The sequence below is a fragment of the Notolepis coatsorum genome, assembly GCF_963971535.1.
Source record: "Notolepis coatsorum genome assembly, chromosome: 18".
Classification (NCBI taxonomy): Eukaryota; Metazoa; Chordata; class Actinopteri; order Aulopiformes; family Paralepididae; genus Notolepis; species Notolepis coatsorum.
The window spans coordinates 46051801-46072409 of record NC_140182.1 but is presented as its reverse complement, the minus strand read 5'-3'; the positions used below and the strand labels follow the sequence as shown (position 1 = coordinate 46072409).

The 20609-nt window shown below is 46.6% G+C and overlaps 1 protein-coding gene across 1 annotated transcript in view; it reads left to right on the top strand.

The window, feature by feature from the left end:
- The window catches only part of LOC311245349 (talin-2-like), a 201869-nt gene that overhangs the window by 160407 nt on the left and 20853 nt on the right, over positions 1-20609 (top strand). Inside the window, exons 37-40 of the mRNA XM_084335192.1 lie at positions 9170-9355; positions 10517-10624; positions 17047-17152; positions 19055-19179. Coding sequence (XP_084191318.1) covers positions 9170-9355; positions 10517-10624; positions 17047-17152; positions 19055-19179 — 525 coding nt within the window. The remainder of the gene's footprint in view (positions 1-9169; positions 9356-10516; positions 10625-17046; positions 17153-19054; positions 19180-20609) is intronic.

The window sequence follows — 20609 nt, the reverse complement described above, 5'->3', positions numbered from 1 at the left end:
TGTCCTCCTAGTCCTCTGCTCTCTGTCCTCCTAGTCCTCTTCTCTCTGTCCTCCTAGTCCTCTTCTCCCTGTCATCCTAGTCCTCTTCTCTGTCCTGCTAGTCCTCTGCTCTATGTCCTCCTAGTCCTCTGCTCTCTGTCCTCCTAGTCCTCTGCTCTCTGTCCTCCTAGTCCTCTTCTCTCTGTCCTCCTAGTCCTCTGCTCTGTCCTCCTAGTCCTCTTCTCCCTGTCCTCCTAGTCCTCTTCTCTCTGCTCTCTGTCCTCCTAGTCCTCTTCTCTCTGTCCTCCTAGTCATCTTCTCCCTGTCCTCCTAGTCCTCTTGTCTCTGTCCTCCTAGTCCTCTTCTCCCTGTCCTCCTAGTCCTCTTCTCTCTGTCCTCCTAGTCCTCTTCTCTCTGTCATCCTAGTCCTCTTCTCTCTGTCCTCCTAGTCCTCTTCTCCCTGTCCTCCTAGTCCTCTGCTCTCTGTCCTCCTAGTCATCTTCTCCCTGTCCTCCTAGTCCTCTTCTCTCTGTCCTCCTAGTCCTCTTCTCCCTGTCCTCCTAGTCATCTGCTCTCTGTCCTCCTAGTCCTCTTCTCTGTCCTCCTAGTCCTCTTCTCTCTGTCCTCCTAGTCCTCTTCTCCCTGTCCTCCTAGTCCTCTTCTCTCTGTCCTCCTAGTCCTCTTCTCTGTCCTCCTAGTCCTCTTCTCTCTGTCCTCCTAGTCCTCTTCTCCCTGTCCTCCTAGTCCTCTTCTCTCTGTCCTCCTAGTCCTCTTCTCTCTGTCCTCCTATTCCTCTTCTCCCTGTCATCCTAGTCCTCTTATCTTCTCTCTGTCCTCCTAGTCCTCTTATCTTCTCTCTGTCCTCCTAGTCCTCTTCTCTTCTCTCTGTCCTCCTAGTCATCTTCTCTCTGTCCTCCTAGTCCTCTTATCTTCTATCTGTCCTCCTAGTCCTCTTCTCCCTGTCCTCCTAGTCCTCTTATCTTCTCTCTGTCCTTCTAGTCCTCTTCTCTGTCCTAATATTCCTCTTATCCCTGTCCTCCTAGTCCTCTTATCTTCTCTCTGTCCTCCTAGTCCTCTTATCTTCTCTCTGTCCTCCTAGTCCTCTTCTCTTCTCTCTGTCCTCCTAGTCATCTTCTCTCTGTCCTCCTAGTCCTCTTCTCTTCTCTCTGTCCTCCTAGTCCTCTTCTCTCTGTCCTCCTAGTCCTCTTATCTCCTCTCTGTCCTCCTAGTCCTCTTATATTCTCTCTGTCCTCCTAGTCCTCTTCTCCCTGTCCTCCTAGTCCTCTTATCTTCTCCCTGTCCTCCTAGTCCTCTGCTCTCTGTCCTCCTAGTCCTCTTCTCCCTGTCCTCCTAGTCCTCTTATCTTCTCTCTGTCATCCTAGTCCTCTGCTCTCTGTCCTCCTAGTCCTCTTCTCTCTGTCCTCCTAGTCCTCTGCTCTCTGTCCTCCTAGTCCTCTTCTCCCTGTCCTCCTAGTCCTCTGCTCTCTGTCCCCCTAGTCCTCTTCTCTCTGTCCTCCTAGTCCTCTTCTCTCTGTCCTCCTAGTCCTCTTTTCTCTGTCCTCCTAGTCCTCTTCTATCTGTCCTCCTAGTCATCTTCTCTCTGTCCTCCTAGTCCTCTGCTCTCTGTCCTCCTAGTCCTCTTCTCTCTGTCCTCCTAGTCCTCTTCTATCTGTCCTCCTAGTCCTCTTCTATCTGTCCTCCTAGTCCTCTTATCTCTGTCCTCCTTGTCCTCTTATCTTATCTATGTCCTCCTAGTCATCTTCTCTCTGTCCTCCTAGTCCTCTTCTCTGTCCTCCTAGTCCTCTTCTCTCTGTCCTCCTAGTCCTCTTCTCTCTGTCCTCCTAGTCCTCTGCTCTCTGTCCTCCTAGTCCTCTGCTCTCTGTCCTCCTAGTCCTCTTCTCTGTCCTCCTAGTCCTCTTCTCTGTCCTCCTAGTCCTCTGCTCTCTGTCCTCCTAGTCCTCTTCTCTCTGTCCTCCTAGTCCTCTGCTCTCTGGCATCCTAGTCCTCTGCTCTCTGTCCTCCTAGTCATCTTCTCTGTCCTCCTAGTCCTCTTCTCTGTCCTCCTAGTCCTCTTATCCCTGTCCTCCTAGTCCTCTTCTCTGTCCTCCTAGTCATCTTCTCCCTGTCCTCCTAGTCCTCTTATATATGTCCTCCTAGTCCTCTGCACTATGTCCTCCTAGTCCTCTTCTCCCTGTCCTCCTAGTCCTCTGCTCTCTGTCCTCCTAGTCCTCTTATCTCTGTCCTCCTAGTCCTCTTCTCCCTGTCCTCCTAGTCATCTTCTCTCTGTCCTCCTAGTCCTCTTCTCTCTGTCCTCCTAGTCCTCTTCTCTCTGTCCTCCTAGTCATCTTCTCTCTGTCCTCCTAGTCCTCTTCTCTGTCCTCCTAGTCCTCTTCTCTCTGTCCTCCTAGTCCTCTGCGCTCTGTCCTCCTAGTCCTCTTCTCTCTGTCCTCCTAGTCCTCTTCTCTCTGTCCTCCTAGTCATCTTCTCTCTGTCCTCCTAGTCCTCTTCTCTGTCCTCCTAGTCCTCTTCTCTCTGTCCTCCTAGTCCTCTGCTCTCTGTCCTCCTAGTCCTCTTCTCTCTGTCCTCCTAGTCCTCTTCTCCCTGTCATCCTAGTCCTCTTCTCTGTCCTGCTAGTCCTCTGCTCTATGTCCTCCTAGTCCTCTGCTCTCTGTCCTCCTAGTCCTCTGCTCTCTGTCCTCCTAGTCCTCTTCTCCCTGTCCTCCTAGTCCTCTTCTCTCTGCTCTCTGTCCTCCTAGTCCTCTTCTCTCTGTCCTCCTAGTCATATTCTCCCTGTCCTCCTAGTCCTCTTCTCTCTGTCCTCCTAGTCCTCTTCTCCCTTTCCTCCTAGTCCTCTTCTCTCTGTCCTCCTAGTCCTCTTCTCTCTGTCATCCTAGTCCTCTTCTCTCTGTCCTCATAGTCCTCTTCTCCCTGTCCTCCTAGTCCTCTGCTCTCTGTCCTCCTAGTCATCTTCTCCCTGTCCTCCTAGTCCTCTTCTCTCTGTCCTCCTAGTCCTCTTCTCCCTGTCCTCCTAGTCATCTGCTCTCTGTCCTCCTAGTCATCTTCTCTGTCCTCCTAGTCCTCTTCTCTCTGTCCTCCTAGTCCTCTTCTCCCTGTCCTCCTAGTCCTCTTTTCTCTGTCCTCCTAGTCCTCTTCTCTGTCCTCCTAGTCCTCTTCTCTCTGTCCTCCTAGTCCTCTTCTCCCTGTCCTCCTAGTCCTCTTCTCTCTGTCCTCCTAGTCCTCTTCTCTCTGTCCTCCTATTCCTCTTCTCCCTGTCCTCCTAGTCCTCTTATCTTCTCTCTGTCATCCTAGTCCTCTTATCTTCTCTCTGTCCTCCTAGTCCTCTTCTCTTCTCTCTGTCCTCCTAGTCATCTTCTCTCTGTCCTCCTAGTCCTCTTATCTTCTCTCTGTCCTCCTAGTCCTCTTCTCCCTGTCCTCCTAGTCCTCTTATCTTCTCTCTGTCCTCCTAGTCCTCTTCTCTGTCCTAATATTCCTCTTATCCCTGTCCTCCTAGTCCTCTTATCTTCTCTCTGTCCTCCTAGTCCTCTTATCTTCTCTCTGTCCTCCTAGTCCTCTTATCTTCTCTCTGTCCTCCTAGTCATCTTCTCTCTGTCCTCCTAGTCCTCTTATCTTCTCTCTGTCCTCCTAGTCCTCTTCTCTCTGTCCTCCTAGTCCTCTTATCTCCTCTCTGTCCTCCTAGTCCTCTTATCTTCTCTCTGTCCTCCTAGTCCTCTTCTCCCTGCCCTCCTAGTCCTCTTATCTTCTCCCTGTCCTCCTAGTCCTCTGCTCTCTGTCCTCCTAGTCCTCTTCTCCCTGTCCTCCTAGTCCTCTTATCTTCTCTCTGTCATCCTAGTCCTCTGCTCTCTGTCCTCCTAGTCCTCTTCTCTCTGTCCTCCTAGTCCTCTGCTCTCTGTCCTCCTAGTCCTCTTCTCCCTGTCCTCCTAGTCCTCTTCTATCTGTCCTCCTAGTCCTCTTCTCTCTGTCCTCCTAGTCCTCTTCTCTCTGTCCTCCTAGTCCTCTGCTCTCTGTCCTCCTAGTCCTCTGCTCTCTGTCCTCCTAGTCCTCTTCTCTGTCCTCCTAGTCCTCTTCTCTGTCCTCCTAGTCCTCTGCTCTCTGTCCTCCTAGTCCTCTTCTCTCTGTCCTCCTAGTCCTCTGCTCTCTGGCATCCTAGTCCTCTGCTCTCTGTCCTCCTAGTCCTCTTCTCTGTCCTCCTAGTCCTCTTCTCTGTCCTCCTAGTCCTCTTATCCCTGTCCTCCTAGTCCTCTTCTCTGTCCTCCTAGTCATCTTCTCCCTGTCCTCCTAGTCCTCTTATATCTGTCCTCCTAGTCCTCTGCACTATGTCCTCCTAGTCCTCTTCTCCCTGTCCTCCTAGTCCTCTGCTCTCTGTCCTCCTAGTCCTCTTCTCTCTGTCCTCCTAGTCCTCTTCTCCCTGTCCTCCTAGTCATCTTCTCTCTGTCCTCCTAGTCCTCTTCTCTCTGTCCTCCTAGTCCTCTTCTCTCTGTCCTCCTAGTCATCTTCTCTCTGTCCTCCTAGTCCTCTTCTCTGTCCTCCTAGTCCTCTTCTCTCTGTCCTCCTAGTCCTCTGCGCTCTGTCCTCCTAGTCCTCTTCTCTCTGCCCTCCTAGTCCTCTTCTCTCTGTCCTCCTAGTCATCTTCTCTCTGTCCTCCTAGTCCTCTTCTCTGTCATCCTAGTCCTCTTCTCTCTGTCCTCCTAGTCCTCTGCGCTCTGTCCTCCTAGTCCTCTTCTCTCTGTCCTCCTAGTCCTCTGCTCTCTGTCCTCCTAGTCCTCTTCTCTCTGTCCTCCTAGTCCTCTTCTCCCTGTCCTCCTAGTCCTCTGCTCTCTGTCCTCCTAGTCCTCTTCTCTGTCCTCCTAGTCCTCTTCTCTCTGTCCTCCTAGTCCTCTTCTCTCTGTCCTCCTAGTTATTTTCTCTCTGTTGTCCTAGTCCTCTTCTCTGTCCTCCTAGTCCTCTTCTATCTGTCCTCCTAGTCCTCTTCTCTATGTCCTCCTAGTCCTCTTCTCTCTGTCCTCCTAGTCCTCTTATCTCTGTCCTCCTAGTCCTCTTCTCTGTCCTCCTAGTCCTCTTCTCTCTGTCCTCCTAGTCCTCTTCTCTCTGTCCTCCTAGTCATCTTCTCTCTGTCCTCCTAGTCCTCTTCTCTGTCATCCTAGTCCTCTTCTCTCTGTCCTCCTAGTCCTCTTCTCTCTGTCCTCCTAGTCCTCTTCTCTCTGTCCTCCTAGTCCTCTTCTCTCTGTCCTCCTAGTCCTCTGCTCTCTGTCCTCCTAGTCCTCTTCTCTCTGTCCTCCTAGTCCTCTTCTCTCTGTCCTCCTAGTCCTCTGCTCTGTCCTCCTAGTCCTCTTCTCTCTGTCCTCCTAGTCCTCTTCTCTCTGTCCTCCTAGTCCTCTTCTCTCTGTCCTCCTAGTCCTCTTCTCTGTCCTCCTAGTCCTCTGCTCTCTGTCCTCCTAGTCATCTGCTCTCTGTCCTCCTAGTCCTCTGCTCTCTGTCCTCCTAGTCATCTGCTCTCTGTCCTCCTAGTCCTCTTCTCTCTGTCCTCCTAGTCCTCTTCTCTGTCCTCCTAGTCCTCTTCTCTCTGTCCTCCTAGTCCTCTGCTCTCTGTCCTCCTAGTTATCTTCTCTCTGTCCTCCTAGTCCTCTTCTCTCTGTCCTCCTAGTCCTATTCTCTCTGTCCTCCTAGTCCTCTGCTCTCTGTCCTCCTAGTTCTCTTCTCTCTGTCCTCCTAGTCCTCTTCTCTCTGTCCTCCTAGTCCTCCTCTCTGTCCTCCTAGTCCTCTGCACTCTGTCCTCCTAGTCCTCTTCTCCCTGTCCTCCTAGTCCTCTGCTCTGTCCTCCTAGTCCTCTTCTCTCTGTCCTCCTAGTCCTCTTCTCTCTGTCCTCCTAGTCCTCTGCTCTCTGTCCTCCTAGTCCTCTTCTCTCTGTCCTCCTAGTCCTCTTCTCTCTGTCCTCCTAGTCCTCTTCTCTCTGTCCTCCTAGTCCTCTTCTCCCTGTCATCCTAGTCCTCTTATCTGCTCTCTGTCCTCCTAGTCCTCTTCTCTCTGTCCTCCTAGTCCTCTTCTCTCTGTCCTCCTAGTCCTCTTCTCTCTGTCCTCCTAGTCCTCTTTTCTCTGTCCTCCTAGTCCTCTTTTCTCTGTCCTCCTAGTCCTCTTCTCTCTGTCCTCCTAGTCCTCTTCTCTCTGTCCTCCTAGTCCTCTTCTCTCTGTCCTCCTAGTTCTCTTCTCTCTGTCCTCCTAGTCCTCTTCTCTCTGTCCTCCTAGTCCTCTTATCTCTGTCCTCCTAGTCCTCTGCTCTCTGTCCTCCTAGTCCTCTTATCCCTGTCCTCCTAGTCATTCTCTCTGTCCTCCTAGTCATCTTCTCCCTGTCCTCCTAGTCCTCTGCTCTGTCCTCCTAGTCCTCTGCTCTGTCCTCCTAGTCCTCTTCTCTCTGTCCTCCTAGTCCTCTTCTCTCTGTCCTCCTAGTCCTCTTCTCTCTGTCCTCCTAGTCCTCTTCTCTCTGTCCTCCTAGTCCTCTGCTCTGTCCTCCTAGTCCTCTGCTCTCTGTCCTCATAGTCCTCTTCTCTCTGTCCTCCTAGTCCTCTTCTCTGTCCTTTTAGTCCTCTGCTCTCTGTCCTCCTAGTCCTCTGCTCTGTCCTCCTAGTCCTCTGCTCTCTGTCCTCCTAGTCCTCTTCTCTCTCAGAGCAGCAGCAGCAAGACAGTGTCCCCGTCAGAGCAGCAGCAGGGGTGTCTGTGTGTCTAAACTAGGGCTGACCTTCGAAGCTTTTTTTGGCAATCGAAGCTTCGGGGCCGAGCTTCGATTTTAATTCGAAGCTTCGAGAAGAAGAAAAAAGATAATTCAAAAAAAAAAAAATTTAAAAAATGTTATCTTATGTTGTGGGACTTGTACAGCACTTTGGTAAACGTTGTTGTTTTTAAATGTGCTCTATAAATGAAGTGGATTGGATTAATTAATTAAGTAGCCCTTTTCGTGACTGTGACGCAGCCAACAAGGTTTCACTCGGCTGCGCTGCCTGGGTGCAGTGGGGCTGCTCTCACAGCCAACGACATGACATTACATAATTATGTTGCAACCTTCGTCTATCAAGCAAACAATTATATAAATATTTATATGTAGTTGATAGAGACAAAGGCAGAATTCGACGTAATTAAGCATGTTTTATTAAGACATATTTTTATATGGGTCGGGACACTTTAAAAAAGCAGCACAATGAACACAAATCTGTCTTAGTCTTAGTCTTAAATAACAAACGGCATTGCTTCGCTTCTTCGTCGACATGTCTGCTGCACATGTCCTTGTTGTTTTCAACACAGATAATCTCCACTTGCTTGTTGTAGAGAGGTGGAGTCGAGGCGCCGCTTACTTTCGTTTCATTGGAATGGAGGCGCAAGATTTTGGAGGCAAAAAAAAAAAATAATAATAATAATAATAATAATAATAATAATAATAATAATAATAATAATAATAATAATAATAATAATAATAATAATAATAATAATAATAATAATAATAATAATAATAATAATAAAAAAAAAATTAAAAAACAATATATGTTCGAAGCTTGTGCCATCGAACGAAGCTTCGAAGCTTCGAAGTATTTAAGACAGCCCTAGTCTAAACGCTAAACTCTTATTCTACTACATCTATAATGGTCAATGGTCTCTAACTACACACCCTCAAGACCCCTACGCTCTGCATCTTCTGGCCGCCTCAGACCCACTCCTATCCAAGCTCCGGGAGGGTCATCAAAGAGAAGTCGCCTATTCTCAGTCCTTGCCCCACAATGGTGGAATGAACTACCCACCCCAGTTAGGACAGCCGAAACACGTCCAATCTTTCGCCGTCGACTAAAGACGCACTTCTTCAACCATTATCTGAATTAAAAAAAAAAAAAAAAAAAAAAAAAAACCCTAACCCTAACTAACCATACTGTCATGCACTTGTCCTAATAAACTAACCTACACTGTAGCACTCAACACTTTGATGAACATTGTTACTCAGCTGATAGAGTTGTACCCTTCCTGATGGCTTGTCGTACAGAACTTGTAAGTCGCTTTGGATAAAAGCGTCAGCTAAATGACTAAATGTAAATGTAAATGTAAATGTATTCAGCTTTATTAGTTTCCTCTGCTTGGTTTCCTTGTGATTTACCACCAGTCCTTACCGGAGGACCCCCTGCAGCGCGGTGGGCTTTACTCAGCGAAGCCAAATAAAACATGGACCACTTAACTTCCAATTATGCCGGCGTCCGCACCACAGGGGGGATCTTTCCTCCCTGCTTGTTTACCACTCCTAGTTCAGAGTGCGGTCCGAGCGGATCGCCTCGCTTCCCCTCAGATAAGGTGACGGGCTCGGGTAGCTCAGTGGGATAAAATGTATGTACAGTAGGCTCACAGCGTCACAGGTGTGAAGCCAGCTCGTTACCTTAACCCTTTTCACTACCACACTACAGAAGGTTAACCCTTTACTATCACACTTATCACACTACTATCCCAGTGCTCATGTGTTTCAAAGTTCCAGTTCAATAAATTGTTGTTCATCTACAGCTTGTTGCATTATTTCATGCATTGATATTATCAATAAGACATAATCTCTAAGCATTTACAATGTAGACTTGACTGGCACATCTTTTAAATCAAGTAAGTAGTCAGGTGCCCTAGGGGGTTGTGTGTGAGGGGAGGGGGGCGCGGATGGGGGCGGAAAGCTTCAGGGGCCTATAGATCATCACTTACTATGGTACCTGGAAAATCAGGAGGTAGCATGGAAAAAAATTTCAAGGCAAGCGTACAGTAGGCTCACAGCATCACAGGTGTGAAGCCAGCTCGTTACCTTAACCCTTTTCACTACCACACTACAGAAGGTTAACCCTTTACTATCACACTTGTGATAGTAAAGGGTTAACCTTCTGTAGTGTGGTAGTGGAAGGGTTAACCCTTTGCCGTGTGGCAGTGAAAGGGTTAACCTTCTGTATTGTTGCAGTGAAAGGGTTAACCATTTGGTAGTGCGGTAGTGAAAGGGTTACGTTGCATGCCGCGCGCCCCCTGTCCTCTCCCACGCTGCTGTGAACCGCCTTATAAAGCGGAAATGTCAATCATAATAGTTAAACACATAGATAGACAGCGCTGCAGTCTTTATCAAAATAACTTGTACCCGTATCAGTGGGGAGTGACTGTTTCTCCTTCCTGCCTCCAGGTGTTCCAGTCCAGGGAAGTACCTGAAAAGTCCACCACGCCGGAGGAGTTCATCCGCATGACAAAGGGCATCACCACGGCAACGGCCAAGGCGGTGGCGGCAGGCAACTCTGCCCAGCAGGAGGATGTGATCGCCACGGCCAACCTGAGCCGCAAAGCCATCACTGATATGCTCACCACCTGCAAGGTGCTAATCCACACAGAGATAGTGGCAGACAGGCAGACCGCCAGGGAGTCTGCTGGGTAGAAGCATGTTCTATAGACGCGTTTCTTGTTTATAAACATACCACGTTCGAGCCAATCAGCAATACCAACTGAGTCACGTGACTTAAGTTGCCCGCTACCTGCGCGAGCTGCTGCGCTACAAAAGTATGATGGGGCTCTATGGAGAAATCATGACACTCCCATGACTAACAGTTGTTTCAAACGAAAACGGTTGGATGTCATTTAGCCAAATCAGCATGGCTGTGAGTGTGAGTCTTTCACCTTTTACATATCTAGCTTTGGCATGCATTGATTGTTTAGATAGCATAGCTAGCATGGCTAACAAATGCAAATTATGCATTATGCTGGTCTTTGCTGGTATAACCATCATGCATTATGCTGGTCTTTGCTGGTATAACCATCATGTATTATGCTGGTCTAACCATCATGCATTGTGCTGGTCTTTGCTGTTATAACCATCATGCATTATGCTGGTCTTTGCCGGTATAACCATCATGCATTATGCTGGTCTTTGCTGGTATAACCATCATGCATTATGCTGGTCTTTGCTGGTATAACCAGCATACATTATGCTGGTATAACCATCATGCATTATGCTGGTCTTTGCTGGTATAACCAGCATACATTATGCTGGTCTATGCTGGTATAACCAGCATACATTATGCTGGTCTATGCTGGTATAACCATCATGCATTATGCTGGTCTTTGCTGGTATAACTAGCATACATTATGCTGGTCTATGCTGGTTTGTCTAGCAGACTCTAAACCTAGTTCCTAATTAGTTGGGATGGTTAAATGCAGAGAAAGAATGTTGGATATATGTAAAATATGCTCAAACATATTCTATTCTATTTTAATGTGTGGGTAGGTGCCATTCATGCTAGCAAGGACTATAGCTTGGTCTCCTGGGTTGAAACCTGTGCTACTGACCCAGTTTTGAACCGTGACTCCTGCAAGGCGTGAAAGGCGGCAGTGACGCTACCAGTCAAGCTAAAACAAAAGCATAAGGGCAGCATTTATGGCTTCATCACACATACCACAAGCATTTCATCAGGGCCTGAGCAGATCTAGGTTTTAAAAATGATATTTATAGCTAGCTCTTGTTGTTCTGTGTGACCCCCAGCAAGCGGCCTGCCACCCTGAGGTGAGTGAGGAGGTGAGGACCAAGGCTCTGCTGTACGGCTCTGAGTGCACCGCAGGATACCTGGAGCTCCTGGAACAAGTGCTGCAGGTCAGAACAACGCTGTGTCACGTTCCATAGATGGATGGAAATTGTGGTCACTCACTCACTCACCCATCCACTCACTTACTCACTCACTCATTCACTCACTCACTCACTCACTCATGGAGGATGTGTCAGGGACATTTAGTAGTACATGTGCTTAGGTGGTGCTTCTAGTGAAATCATCACCTCGCCTGCTATTATATCTCACTTTCACTCGCTAAATACAGCTACAGCTAACAGCTGCTACTAGCGACGCCCTTTCTCTGCATCTCCCAACATCACTCCTTCACACAGCATTACGCTTCTTATCCAACCTTTTAGAAGCACAGCTTTGTTGCCTGATGTTACTTAAGCTAACCCCTTAACATGTTAGTTAGTTAACCTAGTTAGCGTGTACGGATGCTATCCTGCACGCACGAGTAGGAGGCTAAGGGACACACAGAGGTATGGATGGACACCTCAGCAAGTATCCCACTTACAACGTGGCCATTTAAAATGATAAAAACAAAGAGCATCTCTTACAGCAATGGCCACTTGTGTTTTCCCTACCTCAAATAGCTACTTTTACAATGTATTCTATTACAGATTACTTGTACCTTGTTTAAACTACAAGCGCTCCACTGTGGCTGCTTGCTGCTCCTAAAAGGTTACAATGGGTTAAATGCAGATGACAATCTGGTGTAGTCTCACACCAGGCCTGTGTGACATAGAACCTTCAGCTCACCAAATGACCGCTCTACCTCCTGAGCCACTGTCGCCAGCATTATGGGAAATTACCTTACCAGTCAGACAAGAAGATACTGCAGATACCAATTTCCTCTCTGACCACTAGCCTAGCTTAAAACTCCGGGAGAGGTGTTTTTGGGCAACAGCTAGGCTAGCTGGTCCGTATCCGCTTCCATTAATTTGTGCTAAGCTAGGCTAGCTTTCTACTGAACACACATAGAGGAAATTGGTGTCTATCTTCTTGTCTGACTCTGGAGAAGATGGTAAGCAGCCATAATGTTGGCGTGTTCCTTTAAAGCAAGTCTGCAGGTCTTACTCACTACAGTATCTCTTCATCTGACTTCCTGACAATCATGTTCCTCATTGTCTCATCATCATCATCATCATCATCATCATCATCATCATGCACAGATGGATGATGGAAAGCATCTTCCTACACAGAGAGTTAGATGACCTTCCACTGTCAAACATCTCTCCAAATCAGTTGGAGAAAAAGTTAAATAATTTTAATTGCACAGCGTCTGTGCAGCCTTGTTTGTCCATGGACACAACGATTGCATAGAGACAGAGCTGTTTAGCAGGCTGTGACGTACAGGCATAGAGACAGAGCTGTTTAGCAGGCTGTGACATACAGGCGTAGAGACAGAGCTGTTTAGCAGGCTGTGATGTACAGGCATAGAGACAGAGCTGTTTAGCAGGCTGTGACATACAGGCATAGAGACAGAGCTGTTTAGCAGGCTGTGACGTACAGGCATAGAGACAGAGCTGTTTAGCAGGCTGTGACGTACAGGCATAGAGACAGAGCTGTTTAGCAGGCTGTGACGTATAGGCATAGAGACAGAGCTGTTTAGCAGGCTGTGACGTACAGGCATAGAGACAGAGGTGTTTAGCAGGCTGTGATGTACAGGCATAGAGACAGTGTTTAGCAGGCTGTGATGTACAGGCATAGAGACAGAGCTGTTTAGCAGGCTGTGACGTACAGGCATAGAGACAGTGCTGTTTAGCAGGCTGTGATGTACAGGCGTAGACACAGAGCTGTTTAGCAGGCTGTGATGTACAGGCATAGAGACAGAGGTGTTTAGCAGGCTGTGATGTACAGGTGTAGAGACAGAGGTGTTTAGCAGGCTGTGACGTACAGGTGTAGAGACAGAGGTGTTTAGCAGGCTGTGGTGTACAGGCATAGATACAGTGTTTAGCAGGCTGTGATGTACAGGCGTAGAGACTGTGTTTAGCAGGCTGTGATGTACAGGCGTAGAGACTGTGTTTAGCAGGCTGTGATGTACAGGCGTAGAGACTGTGTTTAGCAGGCTGTGATGTACAGGCATAGAGACAGTGTTTAGCAGGCTGTGATGTACAGGCGTAGAGACAGTGTTTAGCAGGCTGTGGTGTACAGGCGTAGAGACGGTGTTTAGCAGGCTGTGATGTACAGGCGTAGAGACAGAGCTGTTTAGCAGGCTGTGACGTACAGGCGTAGAGACAGTGTTTAGCAGGCTGTGATGTACAGGCGTAGAGACAGCTGTTTGGACGGAAAGATCTCGTTCTGGGTTGCCCTGCTTAACGGAGCCTTTACCCAGGCTAGGGGCTGGAGAACACAAATGCAATATCCAACAAGGTTATGCTCTCTGCTTCTCATTAGTACACATATACTTCCACTGTACATTCAAACTATTTAATGTATATGTGGTCTCTTGAAATGTACTGACATTTTATCGATGATGAGGAGAAGAGTTTCCTACAGTTTCTACTTTCCTCACCAGGCTGCACAGTAACTCAGCCTGACTCTTCCTTCCACAACTGAGTTATAGGTGCCCGCTATTGCTTTCCATACTATGAAGTGTGGCCGTGTTCATAAACCTGGTGTGTATTCAGATTTGTCTGTCGAGGAAGAGAACCAAATGCCTACTGTTTGGAGTTGTCTGTGTTGCCAATGTCTCTTCCTAATTTATGCAAATGACATGTCGTCAGCCTGTGACTGCAACTTGTTCCTGTTTGCGGACGACTCAGCCCTGCTGGTCTCTGACAAGAACAAGTTGCAGGTTGAAAAAACCCTCAGCTCAGAACTAGGCAAAATCTGCATATGGCTCGCTGATAACAAACTATCATTACACATGGGCAAAACAGAGTCCATTCTCTTCGGTTCAAATAACAAACTCAGCAAGACCGACGGCTTCTCAGTTACAGTGGGTGACAATATTGTCACAAGGAAAGACGAAATTACCTACCTGGGTTCCATCCTAGAGGCAAATCTTTCCTGTGACAAAATGGCATCCAATGTAATAAAAAAAGTCAACCAACGAACTAGATTCTTGTACCGGATCTCCTCTCTGGTAAACAAGAATACCCTGAAGACTCTGGCAGGAGCACTCATTCAAGGGTACTACGACTATGCGTGCACCTCATGGTACCAAAGCACCTCAAAGGCGCTTAAAACAAAATTACAAACATCACAAAACAAACTGGTCAGACTACTACTTGACCTGAACCCCAGAACCCACCTCACCCCTGCCCACTTTGACAACCTAGGATGGCTTAGAGTAGACGACAGAGTACAGCAACTTGCAATGGGCCTGGTCTACAAGATACACTATACGACCGGGGTACCCATGTACATGTCAAAATACTTCCCAAAGGTCAGTGAATACCACAACCACTACACCAGAGGAAGCTCAACAAATCATGTAAAACCCAGATTCGGCTCAAACAAGGGACTAAACACGTTTCGCAATTATGCCACAACAATGTGGAACGCCCTACGCAAAGCTGTAAAGGAATGTGAATCACTACCCACATTCAAAACCGCTCTTAAAGAGCACCTACGGGAGGCTGCAATTCGAAACTGGCCACCGTAAATGCCCAAAACCCCCACCACCTCCTAATAGACAGTCTCCTCCCCACCGCATGTATATATTCCCTCCCCGCCGTATGTATATTTCTCTCCCACCCACCCACCCCCTCCTAATGTACAGTCCCCTCCCCATCATATATACTCTGTCAGGATCTATGGGTAACAGTACTGTATATTTGAATACCGTTTATGTCACAAATGTATCAGTACTAAATACCTATATGTCCCTATGCCATAAATGTCATGTATGTTGTGTATGTCATAAATGTCTATATGAATTGAAAATGGGGGACCCTGATGGAAACAAGACAAACGTCTTTCTCAGGTCTGCATCCCCTTAACAATTGTATGTATTGAGCCGTACTGTATTGTACCCATTCTGCAATCTGTTAAATAAAGTTTTCATTCATTCATTCATTCATTCATGCATTCATTCATTCATTCATTCATTCATATACAGAGTCACAGATGATGCTTTCTCCTAATTTGTTTTCTATTTTATATGTAGCTTTGGACTGTTTCCATTATGCACTTAATTCACAATGTGCATTGTTTGAATATGTCTGTGTTTCTATGTCTGTTTCTCTGTGTGTCTGGTTGTCTATGTGTCTGGTTGTCTGTGTGTCTGGTTGTATTATGTGTCTGGTTGTGTGTGTGTCTGGTTGTGTGTGTGTCTGGTTGTGTGTGTGTCTGGTTGTCTGTGTGTCTGGTTGTATTATGTGTCTGGTTGTCTATGTGTCTGGTTGTCTATGTGTCTGGTTGTATATGTGTCTGGTTGTCTCTATATGTCTGGCTGTCTATGTGTCTGGTTGTGTGTGTGTCTGGTTGTGTGTGTGTCTGGTTGTGTGTGTGTCTGGTTGTCTGTGTGTCTGGTTGTATATGTGTCTGGTTGTGTGTGTGTCTGGTTGTCTATGTGTCTGGTTGTGTGTGTGTCTGGTTGTCTGTGTGTCTGATTGTCTATGTGTCTGGTTGTCTATGTGTCTGGTTGTCTATGTGTCTGGTTGTATATGTGTCTGGTTGTGTGTGTGTCTGGTTGTCTGTGTGTCTGATTGTCTATGTGTCTGGTTGTCTATGTGTCTGGTTGTCTATGTGTCTGGTTGTATATGTGTCTGGTTGTCTATGTGTCTGATTGTCTGTGTGTCTGGTTGTCTATGTGTCTGGTTGTATATGTGTCTGGTTGTCTATGTGTCTGGTTGTCTCTGTGTCTGGTTGTCTATGTGTCTGGTTGTCTGTGTGTCTGGTTGTCTATATGTCTGTTTGTCTATGTGTCTGGTTGTGTGTGTGTCTGGCTGTATATGTGTCTGGTTGTCTATATGTCTGTGTGTATATGTGTCTGGTTGTCTATATGTCTGTGTGTCTGGTTGTCTATGTGTCTGGTTGTCTATGTGTCTATGTGTCTGGTTGTGTGTGTGTCTGGTTGTGTGTGTGTCTGGTTGTGTGTGTGTGTCTGGTTGTCTATGTGTCTGGTTGTCTATATGTCTGGCTGTCTGTGTGTCTGGCTGTCTGTGTGTCTGGTTGTCTATATGTCTGGCTGTCTGTGTGTCTATGTGTCTGGTTGTCTATATGTCTGGCTGTCTGTGTGTCTGGTTGTCTATGTGTCTGGTTGTCTATATGTATGGCTGTCTGTTTGTCTATATGTCTGGTTGTCTATGTGTCTATGTGTCTGGTTGTGTGTGTGTCTGGTTGTGTGTGTGTCTGGTTGTGTGTGTGTCTGGTTGTCTATGTGTCTGGTTGTCTATGTGTCTGGTTGTCTATGTGTCTGGTTGTATATGTGTCTGGTTGTCTATGTGTCTGGTTGTCTATGTGTCTGGTTGTCTATGTGTCTGGTTGTCTATGTGTCTGGTTGTCTATGTGTCTGGTTGTCTATGTGTCTGGTTGTCTATGTGTCTGGTTGTGTGTTTGCACGTGTCCATGTCCCCAAGAGTCTGCTGTGTGCACAGTTCCCAAACGAGAGAAAAATGCCTTTGATGCTAATTTAACCTTTTCATGTCCCCCATATACTGCACACATATCTGTCCTACAGTATCATGTCTTTAAAGTCAGTCCTGTATGTATCTGTCCTACAGTATCATGTCTTTAAAGTCAGTCCTGTGTGTATCTGTCCTACAGTATCATGTCTTTAAAGTCAGTCCTGTATGTATCTGTCCTACAGTATCATGTCTTTAAAGTCAGTCCTGTATGTATCTGTCCTACAGTATCATGTCTTTAAAGTCAGTCCTGTATGTATCTGTCCTACAGTATCATGTCTTTAAAGTCAGTCCTGTGTGTATCTGTCCTACAGTATCATGTCTTTAAAGTCAGTCCTGTATGTATCTGTCCTACAGTATCATGTCTTTAAAGTCAGTCCCGTATGTATCTGTCCTACAGTATCATGTCTTTAAAGTCAGTCCTGTATGTATCTGTCCTACAGTATCATGTCTTTAAAGTCAGTCCTGTATGTATCTGTCCTACAGTATCATGTCTTTAAAGTCAGTCCCGTACGTATCTGTCCTACAGTATCATGTCTTTAAAGTCAGTCCTGTATGTATCTGTCCTACAGTATCATGTCTTTAAAGTCAGTCCTGTATGTATCTGTCCTACAGTATCATGTCTTTAAAGTCAGTCCCGTATGTATCTGTCCTACAGTATCATGTCTTTAAAGTCAGTCCCGTATGTATCTGTCCTACAGTATCATGTCTTTAAAGTCAGTCCTGTGTGTATCTGTCCTACAGTATCATGTCTTTAAAGTCAGTCCCAAAATCTCTATCCCACAGTGCATCTTTAAAGTGTGTGTACTCTGTGTGTGTACTCTGTGTGTGTGTGTGTGCGTGCGTGCGTGTGTGCGTGCGTGCGTGTGGGTGTGTGTGTGTGGTTTCAGGTCCTCCAGAGACCGGCACCAGAGCAGAAGCAGCATCTGGCAGTACAGTCCAAGCGTGTGGCGGCGTGTGTGACAGAGCTCATTCAGACAGCTGAGGCTATGAAGGGTGAGGTCACACACACACACACACACACACACACACACACACACACACACACACACACACACACACACACACACTCTCATCATATAGCTCTTGACTGGCACACTCCCTTACTTACACAAACACTAACATAATTTGCAGTATTCTTAGAGTTTGGACCCGAACCTGAAGAAGCAGCGATAGAAAACGTTGTCGTTTTGATCTTGTGTTTCTTGCAAGAATTTAGAATTTTAAAGATAAGTCATTGATACAGGTCGGGTCCATGAATTATTAAGTATGGTTTTATGAATATGGTTCATAGTATATTGTTCATATTCAGGGGAGGCCCATTGGGAACTAATACATTTTTGATCAAATATAAATACATAAATAAATAAATTAAATGGAAAAAAAAAGAAAATAGGAATTGTAGAGATATTAGAGATTATGTAATGCAGCCCTAATCCTCTTGTGCATGGATAATATTCAATAACATTATGAAGTCGAGCCACCAGCGACAATAAGATATGGGTTATTATGGCCATCACTTTGGGATATTGAGAACACGCTGCGCAGTCATGTGCGGTGAGAGCTGTTCTGAACGGAGCTCTGTGGGGGTTTGGTTATTATGACCCAAACTAACTGGAATGTTGCCTGTCAAAGCTGTGCCGCCGCATCTCCGACAGGGCTAATAGATTGTGTTTCGGTGAGAATTAGATTTCATTGTACAGCCTGAGACCCAGCGGGCCTATCCACTTCACTGCTCTGATGTCCCCTCTCTCTCTATTCCTCTCTCTCTCACTTTCTCTGCTGCCTCAGATGGAGGTAAGTGTGATATGGTGTGTTTTGTTCTTCCAGATCACCTTTCAGGGGGGGGGGGGGGGGGTAGCAGACGAGTGGAGAGGGGGACGTGGGTGGGTGGGTGGGTGGGTGGGTGGGTGGGGGGAGGTGTAGCTGAACAGATTTCCCCAGGGTTCGACATAATCTAGGAAAAACATCATTCCATCTGGTTCCCCAAGCTGTTCCCCAAACAGCTCTTTTTGTTACGGCCACTTTAAAACCTATAAAATGATAATGATCCATCAAAAGTGCATTTTCCTCTAAGTCTTATTTAACTTTGAGACATAACGATCACACTGGAGCGTGAAGGGAGACAATGAACACCGGGTCGCTGTTCAAAGAGGCAGAGCTCCGCTATCTGAGCCGGCGTGTCTGTATTGTATTGATTGACGTGGGACAAAGACCACTGGATTCTAGTGTAAAGACATTCTAGTGTGAAGACATTCTAGTGTAAAGACAAGACATTCTAGTGTAAAGACATTCTAGTGTAAAGACATTCTAGTGTAAAGACATTCTAGTGTAAAGACATTCTAGTGTAAAGACATTCTAGTGTAAAGACATTCTAGTGTGAAGACATTCTAGTGTAAAGACATTCTAGTGTAAAGACATTCTAGTGTAAAGACAAGACATTCTAGTGTGAAGACATTCTAGTGTAAAGACATTCTAGTGTAAAGACATTCTAGTGTAAAGACAAGACATTCTAGTGTAAAGACAAGACATTCTAGTGTAAAGACAAGACATTCTAGTGTGAAGACATTCTAGTGTGAAGACATTCTAGTGTAAAGACATTCTAGTGTAAAGACAAGACATTCTAGTGTAAAGACAAGACATTCTAGTGTGAAGACAAGACATTCTAGTGTGAAGACATTACACTAGAATCCAATGGTCTTTGTCACACGTCAATCACCGACACACAGTGTTGCTGTGTGCCGGCGTGCCTGTGTGCAGGGGGAGTGTGTTGTTGTGATGGTCTCCGTCTCTGGGTGGTCCCTCAGGTTCAGAGTGGGTGGACCCGGAGGACCCCACTGTCTGTGTGCAGGGGGAGTGTGTTGTTGTGATGGTCTCCGTCTCTGGGTGGTCCCTCAGGTTCAGAATGGGTGGACCCGGAGGACCCCACTGTCATCGCCGAGACGGAGCTGCTGGGAGCCGCCGCGTCCATCGAGGCAGCAGCCAAGAAGCTGGAGCAGCTGAAACCCAGGGCCAAGCCCAAGGTTGGTGCCCCTCTCTGGACCCTCCCCTCCCGCGCCGGAGCGGGCGTTCATCATTTAGGCCAAATTAATCATCGGGAAAGGCTCTGTGGGGCCAAAGACGGGACGAGATGACCTTGGCCCCCGGAGGCATGTTTTTTAGGGTGACCGAGCAGCTATATGGATGTCCTAAAAAAAGAACATTTGGTTTCACACTACGGTGATTCGGAAAGCTCCTGGTAACTGACGTACGGCCATTGGAAAGTTTCATCTAGGGAGTAATCTAGTGCAATTTTGGAGATTATTTTGAGTTGCGTTGCCAGGAGACACAATTACACCGCCTGGCCCTGAAGCTTATGTTGGAATGAGTTCAAATGTGTAATTAACTGTTTGTGGCCCCTGTTGAAGGGGAGGTCACCCGTCTTATTGAACCTATTTCCTTTGTTATATTACAGCATTCCTTGTTCCTAAACTAAACCCAAGGGGCCCTTACTCCCCTACCCTGTTCTATTGCATAATTTAAAAAAAAAAAAGAACGAGCTACGTCACATGTGTCATAATATACAAGTACTGTACATATCGTAGTGTCCGTTGGTAGTGTGGTTGGTGCTGCATGAATGTATGTTTGTTTATCCATTTCTGGAGACTGAATAGTTAGATCCCAGTGCTCCTCCCTGTGCTTGTAGTGCTTGATTCCCTCTTTTCCAACCTGGTCTAGTATTTATAGTGGCGGTCAGCTCAACCCCATCTGTCTGTCTGATACACATAACTAAATAAGGTCTTGGGAACCTCCCGTCTTCATTACAGACCTTATAATGCTCTGTCTCCCACTATAATTCCATACTTACATACTGCACTTATGAGAAGCTTAAGGTTTATGAGCGGATTAGTTGTAGGTTAAAGGCTTTTTCCCCCTATTGGATGTCAGTGTCTCCCTCTGGTGGTCTAGTAGGGACATTGCATGCACTCCTGCCAAGAAGAGGCATTTAAAGGGGGATGCATTGCATACCACTGAATTTCACAACTCAAAATATGTTTTACCCGTGTCCTCCTCGGGACAGTCCAGTTTGTATTAAACAACATTCATTGCTAAAGCCAGAAAGATAGGAGTTTGTCCCCAACGCTTAACCTATAATGTCAACATAATGTAGAGAACCATAGATAATGAATTGTTCAATGTAATAGGTGACTGTGTAAGCATCCGAATTTCTGCAGATATTAATACGTTTTCTGGTTCAGAGTGCTTTCCACTTCTGTAAAATGAAGGTCATAGGAGTTTTACAGCTCAAAGAAATGTCTGAGTTCATTGGAGCGGCTCCAGATTGTAGATCCTGATGACATCCCAGATTAAAGACTGGGTTCTGTGGTTTCTAGTGCTGTGTCGTTGGTGTCCACAAAAACTGAAATGGCGACACCAGAGACCGATAGCAGAACTTGTATACAATTTTTAGTTG